At 43.4% G+C, this 16,477-nt stretch overlaps 1 protein-coding gene across 1 annotated transcript in view; it reads right to left on the bottom strand.

The window, feature by feature from the left end:
- LOC127578532 (F-actin-capping protein subunit alpha-2) overlaps positions 1-1,071 on the bottom strand; it is a 33,108-nt gene extending 32,037 nt beyond the window's left edge. Inside the window, exon 1 of the mRNA XM_052030671.1 lies at positions 976-1,071. Within this exon, the coding sequence (XP_051886631.1) occupies positions 976-1,014 (39 nt within the window). The 5' untranslated portion in view covers positions 1,015-1,071. The remainder of the gene's footprint in view (positions 1-975) is intronic.
- Positions 1,072-16,477: the final 15,406 nt, after the last annotated feature.

Below are 16,477 nucleotides of genomic sequence, written 5' to 3'. Positions count from 1 at the left end.
GCAAGAATTGCTTTGTGCTCCTAGTTGTTTTGAAACTTACAAGAACGTGTTTTGAGCAAAGCACTAATTTATGTCAAGTTCAAACAAAATTACAAAAGTTGTTTTCACAGAAGAATAAAATGTGTGATTACAGGCTGATTGGCACAGCACTCTTCGAAAAGTTAACATGATTCAGACTGCAGACTGCTTACTGGAGGAGACGATTTTAAGCAATTCCTAGGAACTAGGAACAAAAGACATGAAACCCACAGAGTCGGACCAGATCATAACTTTGCAATCTTTACCAGCAGGAAATGCTTTTAAACATACAAGAGAAAGCCAATGGGAAATGCAACCTGGATATTCTCTCTCTCTCTCCCCCAACGCTTAAACTACCATGTAGGTGCCTCGCCTTACAGAATCGGGGAGGTGTTTGGATCCACGATTCCTACAAGGATTACAAGTGGGTAGGTGTTGCGGCATCGGGAAGGGCAGCTGCGGCCGGGAGGGCGGAGACCGGCCATCGGTGGGGAGCTGTTCCGCTCCGCTCCGCGACCCTGCCCTTCCCAGCTCCGCCGGCAACCGGCAGGTCGTCGGCCGAGACTGGAGCAGCGGCGGCGGCCGGAGATAACGGGGAGCGAGAGGCGAGGAGAGTCCGGGACCCCGCCCCAGCCCCCGGCCCTCAGCCCCGCCCGGCCCGGCCAGCAGAGCCCCGGCACCCCCGGGGAGGGGAGGGGAGGGGAGGGGGCGGCACGCTCGGCCGTTTTTGGGCCGCCCGCCGTTCGACGACCCTACAAGGACTGCGGGCGGCTGCACCGAGCTAAAAATAAAGCGGCCCCTGCTCCCAACACCGGGCCGGGCCGGACCGCTCCGGGCACCGCCGGCTCACACCCGGAACCCCCGCTCGCCGGCCCGGCCGGCGGAGGAAGGTGCGGCGAAAGCCGGCGCCCGAAGCCGGACGGCCGGGAGGCGCCGGGAGCCGCGGGCTGCCCTCACCTTCTCCTCCTCCGAGACCTGCTCCTCATGATCCGCCATCTTGGGCCGGGCTGTAAATAACTGAATGCGGCCCCGCGCTCCCGCGCCGCATTCTGGGTAAGGCGGAAGAGCGGGGGCGCGCCTGGCGGGGCGGGGGCGCGCCCGCGGCGGAGAGGCGGGGGGGGGAGCGGGCGCCGAGGCCCAAGAACGCCCCCTACAGACCTCTAATGCCACTGCCCCCTACAGCCCTCTAATGCCACTGCCCCAAGCCCACACATGGGGACTTGGAGTGCAGTCGAGAAACTGAGTCTGTTCAAGTTTTGGCTCATTTTGTGTATGGTTTTTTTTGCATGATCACAGTAGTTCTGTCTTCCCGCAACGTTGCATTTGTCTGTGCAGTCAGATAATGCGAGTTAATATTTTGTAGCAGGATGCACTTTTATTAATGCAGTTGAAAATGAGCTTAGCTCTAGAAATATATATTGGGAGAATCTCCTCCTTCAGAATGACCTGATTTTTGAGTTACTCACAAGGAGGGCAAGTCAGGGTGTGGACCCCACCATTGATTATCTAATGATTGCTGATGTATAAAAAGAGGCTGTGTGTCCTTGAAAGCAGTCACTGAAAGCAAACATGCAGGTGTAGCAAGCAGATAAGGAGGCAAATGGCATGTTGGCCTTCACTGAAAGAGGTTATGAGTACAGGAGTAAGGACGTCTAACTACAGCTAGACTTGATTTTTGTTATCTGTTATTTTGCGATCTGCGGCTCTTCAGACTGAGAAACATCAGCTCCAAAAGTAAAAGTGGCAATTTGTCACCGATACTAGTTGAGTCTGTGGGATTTGGGAAGCCTTTGACTTAGGATGAAGGTTTCTGTGGAAAAGAGGGAGAATCTCAGCAAGGCACTTCCCTCTCAACACCACTTCCACAAAGTATGTTTAAAGCTTCCAAAACTGTGATTTGGAACAGGAGGAGACTAGTCTGGATAACGTTGTTATATAGGAGTGGGCCTTAGTGGTACCTGTGTTATTTGTTACCTGTGGGAACTCTGTCCCCCTATCCTTCATTGATAACAAGGACTGAGTGTATACAAGGCCTTAGTAAGGCCAACCCTGGAGTACTGGGTGCAGCTTTGGTCTCACTACCTGGGAGAGGATATACTTGCCATCGAGGGAGAGCAACAGAGGTTCACCAGACTGATTCATGGTCATTCTTGAACTGTCATATGAGGAGAGATTGGGTCAATCCAGCCTGTATTCAAGAGGAACGAGAATAAGAAATTACAGTCTAAGGATATGAAGATATATATTTAGGACTGAGATAAGGAGAAATTTCGTTGGGTGGTGGAACCTGTAGAATTCTCTGCAACAGAATTTTAACCTGGGATGGGGGCAGATCTGGAAAAAATGAACATTAGACTGCTGCCTGAGGTCCCCACCCATCCCAAACCCCCGCAACTACTTTAATCCAAGTGCAAAGGGTGAATGTATTGACTCCTCATGGCTCATAGGCAACCACTGAGGGAGAGCAAGATCCCAGCAGCAGTAGTTGTCCGGCTCTGTATCCAGAGGACCCATCTCCAGCACTCCTGATCGCTCAAAAAAATTGAGAAACACAATTAAGCACTGATTAACAACACTAAAGTAAATCAGGTAAGGTACACCAGCCTTCCTTGGCACAAAGTTAAGGTCCAGATGGGAAGTGCAACTGGAGCATCTCTTGAAGTCACTGCCCCACTGCTGAGCTCAATGGTGGATTTGATGGAGGAGCAGGTGGTTGGGTGCAGCGATATCCGACAGTTGATATTTGGTGGCTCCAGCTGTCAATTAGTATAATTTGGCCCATGAAAGATCACAGAAAACTCTACTATAACTTGCATTTAAAATTGCTTTGCCTTGGTTTGGCTAATTGTGCTGAAACCTGGATGGAAAGCTAGCAGAAAAAGAAGCGGAGAGCCTACCTTGCAGTTTCTAATGAATGCATTGGGGAATTTTTCACTAGATTGCTCCAGTGTCTTCAGAAGGCATATATGCATGTCACACTTATTATAGAGGGGTTAAAAACAAAATCATAGCTTTTTTGGTTTTGGTTTATTATTGTCACTTGTACCGAGGTACAGTGAAAAACTTGTCTTGCATACCGATCGTACAGGTCAATTCATTACACAGTGCAGTTACATTGAGGTATTACAGGCAAAAACAATGACAGTACAGAGTAAAGTATCACAGCTACAGAGAAAGTGCAGTGCAGGTAGACAATAAGGTGCAAGGTCACAAGGTAGATTGTGAGGTCAGAGTCCATCCTGCCCTACATCATCCTGTTGGTGATGAGAAGTTGGTGTGGCTGAGAAGTTGGTGCAGGAGGGAGGGTTTTAGATTTCTGGATCATTGGGATCTCTTCTCGGGAAGGTGGGACCTGTACAGAGAGGATGGGTTACACCCGAACCAGAAGGGGGCCAATATCCTTGCGGCGAGATTTGCTAGAGTGGTACAGGAGGGTTTAAACTAGTTTGTGAGGGGGAAGGGAACCGGAGGAGTAGGTCAGAGGAAGAAGGGAATGGGGAAAAGTTAGATCAAACAGGTAGAGAGGCTTTGGGGAAGGAGAAGCAGAATACAGGCTGTAAAAGTAGTAAGGTAGATGGACTGAAGTGTGTTTACTTAAATGCAAGAAGTGTCAGGAATAAGGGGGATGAACTGAGGGCTTGGATAAGTATGGGGGACTATGATATCGTGGCTATTACTGAGACGTGGCTGACGTCAGGAGAGGAGTGGATATTGAATATTCCTGGTTTTCGGTGTTTTAAGAGGGATAGGGAAGGGGGGAGAAGAGGTGGAGGGGTGGCGATACTGGTCAGGGACACTGTTACGGCTGTGGAAAAGATGGATGTTGTAGAAGGATCATCTCTAGAGTTCGTATGGGTGGAGTTAAGGAACAAGAAAGGAGCAGTTACTCTATTAGGAGTATTCTATAGGCCCCCCGGTAGCAGTAGAGATATAGAGGAGCAGATTGGCAGGCAGTGTTTGGAGAGAAGCAGAAATAACAGGGTTATTATAATGGGAGACTTCAACTTCCCAAATATAGACTGGAACCTGCTTAGTGCCAAAGGTTTAGATGGGACAGAATTTGTTAAGTGTGTCCAGGAGGGATTCCTGCCGCAGTATGTTGACAGGCCGACTGGAGGGAATGCCATGTTAGATCTAGTTTTAGGAAATGAACCGGGACAGGTGAAGGATCTATTGGTGGGTGAGCATTTGGGGGACAGTGACCATTGCTCCATAACCTTTAAAATTGTCATGGAGAGGGACAGGTGCAGAGAGGACAAGAGGTTTTTCAATTGGGGAAGGGCTAACTACGAGGCTATAAGGAGAGAACTTGGGAGTGTAAATTGGGATGTCCTTTTTGAAGGAAAATGTACCATGGGGATGTGGTTGATATTCAGGGATCTTATGCAGGATGTTAGGGATAAATATGTCCTGGTGAGGCAGAGAAGGAATGGCAGGGTGAAGGAACCGTGGGTGACGAGAGAGGTGGAACGACTTGTTAGGGAGAAGAAGGTAGCGTATGTGAGGTATAAGCAGCAAGGTTCAGACAGGGCCCGTGAGGAATATAGGGTAGCGAGGAAGGAACTTAAGAAAGGGCTGAGGAGAGCTAGAAGGGGACATGAAAAGGCTTTGGCTAGTAGGGTTAAGGAAAATCCCAAGGCCTTTTTCAAGTACGTGAAGGGTAGGAGGATGGCTAGGGTGAAGGTAGGTCCGATTAAGGACAAAGGTGGGAGAATTTGCCTGGAGGCGGCAGAAGTGGGAGAAGTTCTCAATGAGTACTTCTCTTCGGTATTCACCAGGGAGAGGGGTCTTGATGATGTGGAAGGGAGTGCTGGTAGGGGTAATATTCTCGAGGTTGTTGATATCAAGAGAGAGGATGCGTTGAAGTTGTTAAATAATATTAAGACAGATAGATCTCCGGGGCCTGACGGGATTTTCCCCAGGCTGCTTCGAGAGGCTAGGGAGGAGATTGCTGAACCGCTGGTAAGGATCTTTGAGTCCTCGTTGTCTACGGGGGTGGTGCCGGAGGATTGGAGGGTTGCGAATGTGGTCCCCTTGTTCAAAAAAGGTAATAGGGATAGGCCAGGGAATTATAGACCGGTGAGTCTCACGTCTGTGGTGGGTAAGCTGTTAGAAAGGATTCTAAGGGATAGGATTTATGAACACCTTGAGAATCATGGACTGATTAGGGACAGCCAGCATGGCTTTGTGAAGGGAAGATCTTGCCTCACAAGCCTGATAGAGTTCTTTGAGGAGGTGACCAGGAAGATTGATGAGGGCAGTGTGGTGGATGTGGTTTACATGGATTTTAGTAAGGCATTTGATAAGGTTCCTCATGGTAGGCTTCTTCAGAAGGTCAGAGGCCGAGGGATCCAAGGAAGCTTGGCTGTGTGGATTAGGAATTGGCTTGCATGTAGAAAGCAGAGGGTTGTGGTGGAAGGAGTGCCCTCGGATTGGAAGGCAGTGACTAGTGGTGTCCCGCAGGGATCGGTTCTGGGACCTCTACTTTTTGTGATATTTATAGATGACCTAGATGAGGGGGTGGAGGGCTGGGTTAGTAAGTTTGCGGACGACACTAAGATAGGCGGTGTTGTGGATAGTGTGGAGGTCTGTCGGAGCTTACAGAGGGATATTGATAGGATGCAGAGCTGGGCTGACAAGTGGCAGATGGAGTTCAATCCGGAGAAGTGTGAGGTGGTACACTTTGGAAGGACAAACTCCAGGGCAGAGTACAGGGTAAACGGCAAGGTACTTGGCAGTGTGGAGGAGCAGAGGGATCTGGGGGTTCACATTCACAGTTCATTGAAAGTTGCCTCACAGGTGGATAGAGCAGTTAAGAAGGCCAATGGGATGTTGGCTTTCATAAGTCGCGGGATTGAGTTTAAGAGCCGCGAGGTTATGATGCAGCTTTACAAAACTCTAGTTAGGCCACACTTAGAGTACTGTGTTCAGTTCTGGTCGCCTCATTATAGGAAGGATGTGGAGGCATTGGAGAGGGTGCAGAGGAGATTTACCAGGATGCTGCCTGGATTGGAGAGTATTGAATATGAGGAGAGGCTTAAGGTGCTAGGGCTTTATTCACTGGAAAGGAGGAAGATGAGAGGAGACATGATAGAGGTATATAAAATATTGAGAGGAATAGATAGAGTAGACAGTCAGCGCCTCCTTCCCAGGGCACCAATGCTCAAGACGAGAGGTCATGGCTTTAAGGTTATGGGTGGGAGGTTCAGGGGAGATGTCAGAGGGAGGTTTTTCACCCAAAGAGTGGTTGGTGCATGGAATGCACTGCCTGGGGTGGTGGTGGAGGCAGATACATTGAACAGGTTCAAGAGCTTGTTGGATAGGCATATGGAGGAACGTGGGATAGAGGGATATGCGGGAGGAAGGGGTTAGGTAGTGTGAGGGTGGTCTGATGGACGACATGACACGGTGGGCCGAAGGGCCTGTTTTGTGCTGTATGGTTCTATGGTTCTATGGTTTTCTGAATTAAATTCATTGGTTGGATTCCAGGTTCATCATTAGTTTCCAACCATGTTTTAAAAATGCCTCAGTGGGGTTGGAAGTTCCATATCACAATTTGATCAACTTCTTCACTTCAGTAATTGGCTTTGATTTTAAATTAGAGCTCAGTACTTAATAATCATGTTCACAGTGTCTGTATGCCCTATGTCTGTACCTCCTCATATTATTTTCAGTTGACATAACTGCTGTATAAGCTTAAGGAGTACATTCATCCCCCTGTATCAAGTAAAATGGTGAGCAGATGTACAATTTTAATTTGTATGCCCATGTGTGATACCATAAAACTCTCAATATAAATTTATTTCAAAATTGAACTTGAAAGCTGATGATTAGGAGTTACAAAATGGTATTATAAACTTTTTTTTCATGAAGAGTTTTCACACCATACTAATTTGACAAAGGATTCCTTGGAGATGGTAAGATTTTTAGAATGGTGGTGGTCAACGATTTGACATGACATTGTTGGTAAGAGCAGTTAGTATTATTTGTCCACACAAAGTGGACGCTCACTGGTAGCTAAGCAATAGTTAGCAACATGAAGACAGACTTGAAAGTATGTATTTCATTTTGATATTGGGTGGAGGGGATGTTTGCCAGTGATATGAGTCTTGCAAATGTATTTGAGCTGACCCCGACAGCCTCTTTCTTGTTAAATTTCCTTAAGGAAAATGGTTAGGCCCAGCCCCATGGATCCCCTTAAAATCAGTTGGAAATTTTGACAGAGAAATGGCAGATGAAATTTAATCCAGACAAGTGTGAGGTGTTGCATTTTGGAAGGTCAAATGCAAGAGGGAAGTGTACTGCAAATAGCAGGAACCTTAGGAGCATTGATGCACAGAGGTATGTTGGGGTGCATGCATAGTTCCCCAAAAGTGACAACACAAGTGGATAGGATGGTACAGAAGACAGACAGCATTGTTGCACTCATCAGTCATGGCATTGAGTATAACGGTTGGGAATAAAACTTTGGTTTGGCCACATTTGGAGTATTGTTTGCACTTCTAGTTGCTTCACTATAGGAAGGAGGTGGAGGCTTTGGAGAGGGTGCAGAAAAGGTTCACCAGGATGTTGCCTGGATTGGAACATAAGGAAAAATTAGACAAACTTGTATTGTTTTCTCTAGAGCTTTGGAGGCTGAGGGGGTGACCTGATAGAAGTATGTAAAACTACATGAGGCATAGATAGGGTAGATAGACAGGGTTTTTTTCCCAGGGTGGAAATGTCAAACACTAGAGTGCACAGGTTTAAGGTGAGAGGGGGAAAATTTAAAGGAGATTTGCAAGGCAAGTATTTTACATGGAGAGCTGTAGGTGCTTGGAATGCACTGCCAGGGGAGGTGGTGGAAGCAGATACAATAGCAATGTTTAAGATGTATTTAGACAGACACATGAAACAGGCAGGGAACAGAGGGATGCAGACCATGTGCAGGCAGATGGGATTAGTTTAATTTGACATCATGATCGGGTCAGACATGATGCACTGAAGGGCCTGTTCCTATGCTGTACATTTCAATGTTTCTACGTAAAAGGCCCCAGACTGCTTTTGCTCTCAACTACAAAATCTTACTACTACCAATTCCTACTAACATTTTACCAAAATAAGCTAATAAATAGAGTAAAGCTCATTTGCTATTCAATGAAACTGAACAAGTCTCCACGTCTTTGTGTCAATAATTTACACAAAAATACACAGTTATATACAGACAGCCGCTATTGTCTGTGAAAATGCTTGTAATGTGTTTGTGGCTAAGAGCTGCTACATTCTCACTCTTTTGAAAACAAATGTCTCAGTTTTAATTCAGTTTTAATTTTGAGCTTTAATTTCTTCACCCATCATTCCTTAAGTTGAGATTTAAAGATGTTATTTAGAGGGATCTAGGTGTCCTTGTACATGAGTCACTGAAAGTTAATGTTTAGGTACAGCGGGCAATTAGGAAGGCAAATTGTATGTTTGCCCTTATCGCAAGAGGTTTGAGTACTAGAGTAAAGATGTCTTACTGCCATTACTTAGGACCCAGTTGAGACTGCACCTGAAATATGGTGTACCATTCTTTTCACCCTCCCCAAGGAAGGAAGTACTTGAGATAGAGACAGTGCACCTAAGCTTCACCAGATTGATTCCTGGGATAGGGTGTTTACCATGTGAGAAGAGATTAGGCAGACAGTGTCTATGATCTTGGGAGTTTGGAAGAGTGAGAGGTAATCTCATTGAAACATACAGAATTTGTATGAGGCTTGACATGGATGTTATTTAGAGGGGATGTTTCTGGGGTCCATAGAGTTAAGGTCACACTGTCAAAATAAGGCTTGGCCATTCTAGACTGAGATGGGAAAAATATTTTCACCAACAGGATAATGAATCCATTCAATACAGAGGTCAACAGGTTTTTGGATAATAAAGGAATCAATGGATATAGGATTAGTGCAGTAAAGTGGTACTGAGGTGACAGATCAGCCATGATTTTATTGAATGGCAAAACAGGCGTGAGAGGGTGAAAACCTCCTCCTGCTTCTGTTACTTATCTTCTTCTGTACTTATCTCCCATTTTATAGCCACAAAGTTCTAACTTACATCAATGTTTTTCCTGAAACACCTTTCTGACATGATTCCTCCCTCCTTAATCAACTTAGGGTGCTTTAAACTGTTGAAGTTACAGTGGGGAAAATCTACCCCTTGTGCATTTCACTTGTATATTTCACTTGTACACCATAAGTAGTACAGCAGAAATAAATGTTCCCTTACAGTCATGTTGCCATCACTAAAGTGCAAACTTAAGACTACTACTTAGATGGTCTTTGGGGATACATCCACCACCATTATGTAGTTCATTTTGTTGTGTTGCTTTGTGGCACTTCAAGTGAAGCCTTCATCTTTTTATTGCCCCCCAATTTTCTGCCTTTCTCCTTCATTATCCAGAAATTGTTCTTCAGATGTCAATCCATTTTTAATGCGAGTCGATCAGGTAATTGACCATGGGAATGAGTGAATCCCGTAAGGTGATAAATCGTCAATATTTGGCCATTTATTGAAATTAAAAATAACAAGCTAGTTCTCTCAAATGCATTAATCCAGAACGCTCTCTAGATTTCTACATTCTAATCACAAATAGCTTTATCTTGTGTTTCTATTTCTTTCTTCACAATATATTTCAATATTACTTAAAAATTTACAATTTAGCCTTTACTTTTCATGAAGGGCACCCACCCAAAACTTTATTTTCTTCTTCCCTTTCTAGATCTCCACTGATCTTCATATTTCTGCTGTCTCTGAACCTCACCAGAGATCAGCAAGTGAAAATCAAAAAAAAAAGCTACAAATGCTGGAAATTTAAAATAAAAACAGAAATTTCCAGAAATACTCAGCAGGTCAGGCAGTGTCTGTGGGAAGAGAAACAGAATTAATGTTTCAGGTCAAAGACATCCGACAAAGGGTCTTCGACCTGAAACATTAATTCTGTTTCCTCGATGTGGCCTGACCTGCTGGGTACTTCCAGCAATTTCTGTTCTTATCTTAGCTAACCAGAGAGAAATTTGTCACCAAAACCCCTACATCTAAACTCCAACCATAAGCCATTCCTTCAGTAACCTCATACTCCCAATATTGAGAAGAAGGACTAAGATGTTGTTGACTGTTGGGAGCACTGAAGTACTCTGTAGGTACACCCTGCAAACTGTGAATGATGATGTTGAGTTAAGTTCTAATTGGGTGGACAACCACACCCCTAAGACTGAAATTGACAGAAAACCTTGCATGAAGTGAGGTCCGGACTGCTACAAAGTATCATCATTATACACATACATGACTCTACCTATTTTTGAATAGGCTTTTTGATTCTATTTTTGAGTCTGTGTTTACTAATCACGCTATTATTCTGCAATAAAAGGATTCATTTACACCATCTTATACCTGTGTGTCAAATTTCAGTGTCACATACAAAGTCTACACATCACCATACTGGCTCCTTATTTGAGTGCCTTTGACAGAAAGGTATGCCTGCTATGAATCTGACCTCCATTATCAAAAAATAACTGAAAAAAAACCTCATAAATTTCCTTCCAGGTATCAAGATGAAAAGCTGGACTGATGAATAACATACTGACGTGCTAATGCAAACTATTTGTAATTACTGAATTTCTGCAATAATTACCCCTTTCTGACAGGACGTGGCGAGTAAGGGACAGGCACGCCCCAAGAAGTCGGTCTTGTGCACCATCGATTTACTCTCGTTTACCTTCAGAAAGGCAGGAAAATATGCCAGATTCTCATTCTGGGAATGGTTTGGAATGCATGATTAATCCAAGGAGAAAGGAAAAATAAAAACTAAATTGGGCGCAGCTAGAAATTATGGATAATAATTAAAAAATGATACAGGTATTCTATAACTTCTTACACAATTTGTTGAGCCCCTTAGCAAACAGCAGTTTAATATTTGGATCATATGATTGGCAGTGTCTTGGTACTTTATCACTTTTGGTGATACCTTCTTAGTTTTCATGTAAGTGTTTGTCAAGCACACATGACATATAATCCCTGCCTTGAAAGAGCAATGGGAAATTCACTGTAAATGAGCACAGATTATTATCTGTTTATCCTGTTTGTTACACTGCAGATAAACATGACATTAGGCACTCCTTCTACAGGGTGGCTAACTGACTTTTTTTTGAAGATTTACTGCTTAATGTAGAATGTCATAATTTTGGGATCCGCAGTAAAAAAAATTGTTGCTGTATTGCAGCAGTTTGAAATTGTTTCATGCAATGTTGAATTTTTATTATCACCAGTTCAGTACATCCAACACAATGCTGAAATAACCACCCAATACCAAATAGCTGAACTAAGCTTTTTCTCATTGCTCAGTGAGGCCTTTCCAGATGGGGTAAATTCTCAGAAGACGCTGCTTGAAAAGAGTTGGTATCTCTTTTGCCATATTGACAACTGCAGTAGATTTGTACTGCAGGCAACATTATTTACTGTCAGCTGTACCTTTTCTCAAATGAAACTAGAAGACACAATACTAATTTGCGATGGCCATGTTTCATGTGCGCTCTGATACTTGATAACTTTATTCAAGAGCTCTGACTTTGATCTGTGGAAAACTACCCGTATTTCTCGACATAATGCGAACAAGTATAGATTCACTACACATATGTGCACAACTGTGGAAATCCAGAAGTTGCTGGCAACAGTCTGATGATGTTTTCTTGACTGTGCTCAGATGCTGTTATGGTGTCCAGTGGCACAAACACTGGGAAATCAAAACAAAAACTGCACATGCTGAAATCTACAATAAAGACAGAAACTCACTTGATTGATTGTTTTGAGGAGGTGACAAAGGTGCTTGATGAAGCTAAGGCAGTGGACGTTATCTACATGGACTTTGGTAAGGCATTTGATAAGGTCCCTCATGGTAGGTTGATCCAGAAGATAAAGACGCATGGGATCCAGAGTGAATTGAAAGTTTGGATTTGGAACTGGCTCGCCCAGAGAAGACAGAGAGTAGGGGTGGAAGGCGTTTATTCTGACTGGAGGTTGGTGACCAGTGGTGTTCCACAAGGATCGGTGCTGGGACCTCTGTTCTTTGTGATATATATCAATCATTCAGATGAAAATGTAGATCAGTGAATTAGCAAGTTTGTGGATGACACCAAGATTGGGTGGAGTTGTGGACAATGTAAAGGACTATCAAAGAATGCAGCGGGATATCGATCAGTTACAGATATGGCAGTGGCAGATGGAGTTTAATCCAGAGCAAGTTTGAGGCATTGCACTTTGGGAGGTCAAATGAGGGGAGAAAGTATACAGTTAATGGTAGGCCCCCTATTAGCACTGAAGTGCAGAGGGATCTTGGGGTCCAAGATCCCTCTGTGCTATTAAGGGACTGACCTAAGGAAAGGTTGGACAAACTTGGGCTGTTCTCCCTAGAACATCAGAGACTGAGGGGAGACCTGACAGAGGTTTTAAAATGATGAGAGGCATAGATAGAGTAGACAGTCAGAATCTTCTGTCCAGCGTAAAAATGGCAAACACCAGAGGACAAGCTTTTACGGTTGGGGGGGGGGGGGGTTATCTGATTAATGGTTATTTGGTTAATGACCAGGTTATCTGGTTAATGAGTGAATGGGAGCAGTTAGAGAGTGAGAACGTAGACAAAAGAATGTAGATGAAAGGATATAGGAGTTGCAAAATACAGAGCAGGAAGGTATGTCTGGCAGGTCATGTCCTCCACTTACAGAGAGAAAAAGAAACAGGGAAAAAAATGTAAGCAAGCTGAGTCAATATCACAGATGGAAGACTCAGGAGACACAAAAGGACTCAGACTGAGAAATCAAGTTACCTTAAGTTGTAGGATTCAATATTGCACCCAGAAGGCTCAACGTGCCCAAACAGAAGATGAGGTGCCATTCCTCACTGTGACAGTACAGGAGGCACATTGTTTCTCCGGGAGTGGAGGACATGCCCAGCCTGACTGGCCCGGCATATCTTCCTGCTCTGCATTTCACAACTCCTACATTCTTCTGCTTATGTTCTTTTGCCTATGTTCTCACTCTCTAACTGCTCCCATTCACTCATTAACCAGATAACCTTGTTTACAGTTTGTCCTCATGGTCACCCTGGGTTTTCCCGTCAGAGACATTCTCCCCCACCACACCACCCCGACCCTCCCTGCAGCTTAACAAGCTTCTTTCCTCTACTTCCCAGTTCCGATAAAGGGTCTTTGAGCTGAAATGTCAATGCCGTTTCGCTTCCCACAGCCCTGCCCTGACCTGCTGAGCATTTCCAACACTCTTCCTTGTTATCGTACACTTGAAGAAACTGCACTAGGTTACACCGTTGTATGGAGTTATGCTCCATTATTTTAAATGGGAGAGATCAACTACAAGGGATTAAATGTTGTTGATTTTTTGGCATCTTTTAATTGTTTGTGTTGACTTAAATAAATTTTTAAGTGTTCTATGTGTTTTGATTTTTTTTCATTTTAAAATAATTTTTGAACTTTTTAATAGTTTGATTAACTTTTTACTAGCTTTGGGATATTTTTCAATGTGGAAATATTCAGTATCTTGATCCAAAATCCAGGTGTGTACTGTCAGCACACCAAGTACCCAAGGCAATTTAGTGATCTGGCTTTGATAAAATTCCACTATGTAGCGCATAGTGTTGTGTAAAGTGATGATACTTCCAGGCCATGTGTTTTCATGCTTTATCCTCCCAATAGGTCTTGGTATACCATATATAGAACATAGAACATTACAGCACAGTACAGGCCCTTCGGCCCACAATGTTGTGCCGACATCTTATCCTGCTCTAAGATCTATCTAACCCTTCCCTCCCAAATTGCCCTCCATTTCTCTATCATTCATGTGTCTATCTAAGAGTCTCTTAAATGTCCCTAATCCATCTGCCAAATCTGCCATTTCTTCCCTTCTGAAAGACAAATTAAAAACCTGCCATCAGATCTCTTGCAATACCATTCAATAACTGAATAATAGATGGTTTACAAACTGGAAAGGCTGGTTATCTGATGCTTTTACTATCTTTTATTTCAGAGTGGGAGAATAAAAGCCTCGCCTGCAATTGGAAACATCCCATAATAGCAAAGGAAGTTGTATAATCATTGGAGCTCATATATGAGCAGAATCACTTTACAAAGATATCAGTAAGTAGTTATCAGCAACCAATAGTTAAACAGCACACCCTCAAGAAGTCCAAGGCAAAGAAACAAGTGGTAATGTTTGCTTTAGAAATATTAAATCAGTTGCTTTAAAGGATTTTACATATAATGGATCAATCTTGCCTTTCCTTATGAAAAGGTTCTCAAACGGTTTTCCATGTCCTGCTAAAGTAAAGCAAATAAAACTTCAAGATTCATTACATTCAACGTGACACTGTGTATATAAAACGATTCTCCTTAACAGCATGGTATTTCCATATTTCTAACAGCTTAAGTGTCACTGTGCTACATCAGCATTTCATGAATTCCTTATGTAGTTAACCTTGTATCACTTGTCTTCAACGATCTGCATCAAGTTCAACACACAGTGGACTAAATAATTCAATAGACAGTGACGTGGGCAATTTTCTACCAAGCAGATTTTCAAATAGTAGATAGGTGAGTAAATAGAAATAATGACATATAATGATTTTAAGAGGCACTTTGACAGCTACATGAACAGGAAGGGAATGGAGGGATGTAGACCATTGCAAGCAGATGGGATTAGTTTGGATTGGCATCACAGTCAGCACAGACATTGTGGGCCGAAGGGCCTGTTCCTGTGCTATACTGTTCTATATACAGATTTACATTTGTTTCACAAGTCTAATTGTGCACCCTACATCCATTGTCTATAAACAAGGAAGTCAGGCGGGCTGAATAATGCAACACACCAAAAGCTGGATGAACTCAGTGGGTCAGGCAGCACCTATGGAGGGAAATGGACAGTCAATGTTCGGATCAATACCCTTCATCAGGACTGAATAATGGATGACAGATCCTTTACCTTCAGTCTCCACCAAAACCTCACCCCCAAATTTGCATAATGTTAACCTTTATGTTGTTCAGTACCCATGGACTCTCTCTGGCCTTACATTATCTTGTCTTCTGCTTTCATATGGATGACTCAATCTGATGATGTCAGCTTGAGAAGTGATCAAGACAAACAAAATTTTAAAACGTCATTCTTTAACTTGAAGAGAGCTCCATTAAAATTTATCACAGTATGGTACTGTATATGATTTATTTAGAGCATGTATAATCGAATGTACATCGTTGATATTTGTTCTTCTTCAAGACAACAGGATTCATGGTGCTTTACGAGCTTATTTTGTGTCACTGATCTTTGGCGGATGCCATTTTGATTAATCTCTGTAAGGGCTGTGTTTGTAGACATGTGCACTCAGCAAGCTTGAAGAAAATAAATTTCCTAAAGGATGAAATTCAGCTATCATCTTTTTGTATCTTAAGATATAACACTTACGTATATATAAAATTCACAGAATGTTTACATTGAAACTTAAAGACATGGTCCCATTTTGACCAGACACAACTGGTGGAAAGCGGAAGTGGTGTTAACAATTAAGCCCTGAGATATTGCAGTCCATGATTAACCTGGGTGTATTCACTGGGATGTATGTCAGAGTTGTACTCTTTTAATGGTTGCATGCAGCCAGTGCTCAATGGCTGTTCATCAGTTGCACACATCAGCAAGAAGCCTAACATTACAAGTCTAGGGTGCCAAATAAAGGCAACCGATATCTCTTAAAAGGAGGTTATATACAGTATGGTTGGGATAGGTGCTGGAAATCATTTCAGAAATTCATCTGTCACGTCAACGAGTGAAAATGACTCTTCTTGTGAGAGAACCTCTGTGAAGATCAGGCCTTGAGGAAGAAGTAGAACAAAGAAGAATGTCCTGTGCCCACCGGGGGAAAGGAGCCCTTCTGGAGGCAGGCTTGGAAGAGACAGTGGGAAGAAATGGCAGCAGATGCTGATGTCAGAAAAAATGTTCCTTGACCATGGATGCATTGCAGAAAGAAATGTAATGATCTCATGTGAGATCTCAAGGTGGGTGGATTCATCCTCAATAGGCTACCACTGAGCCCATCATCTGCTCAATTCAATACATCTCCATCAGTCTTCTACAGATGATCTCTGTGAACTGGGGCTCAAACCTACATCCATATTCTTCACCTCCCTCTTACACATTTAGAAATGTCAAAAGGCTCACATACCAAGCTCACCCATGGCCACACTGCAGCTATCCACCCTTAACTGCATATTATTTAATATATTACATGATACCAATTGATACATTTCCAGCTTCTTTTGTAGGAGAACATAGTGCATAACAGTAGACAGTTAATAAGGACTAAAGGAGGACCTAGTGCCTGTCTTTCACATAGGAGATGCATGTCACATGGAAGACAGTCACTAAGGGATTACAGAGTAGTGATAATTTTT

The sequence above is a fragment of the Pristis pectinata genome, chromosome 15, assembly GCF_009764475.1.
Source record: "Pristis pectinata isolate sPriPec2 chromosome 15, sPriPec2.1.pri, whole genome shotgun sequence".
NCBI lineage: Eukaryota > Metazoa > Chordata > Chondrichthyes > Rhinopristiformes > Pristidae > Pristis > Pristis pectinata.
Note: the sequence above shows the minus strand (reverse complement) of the source record. Positions and strands in the feature narration are given on the sequence as shown.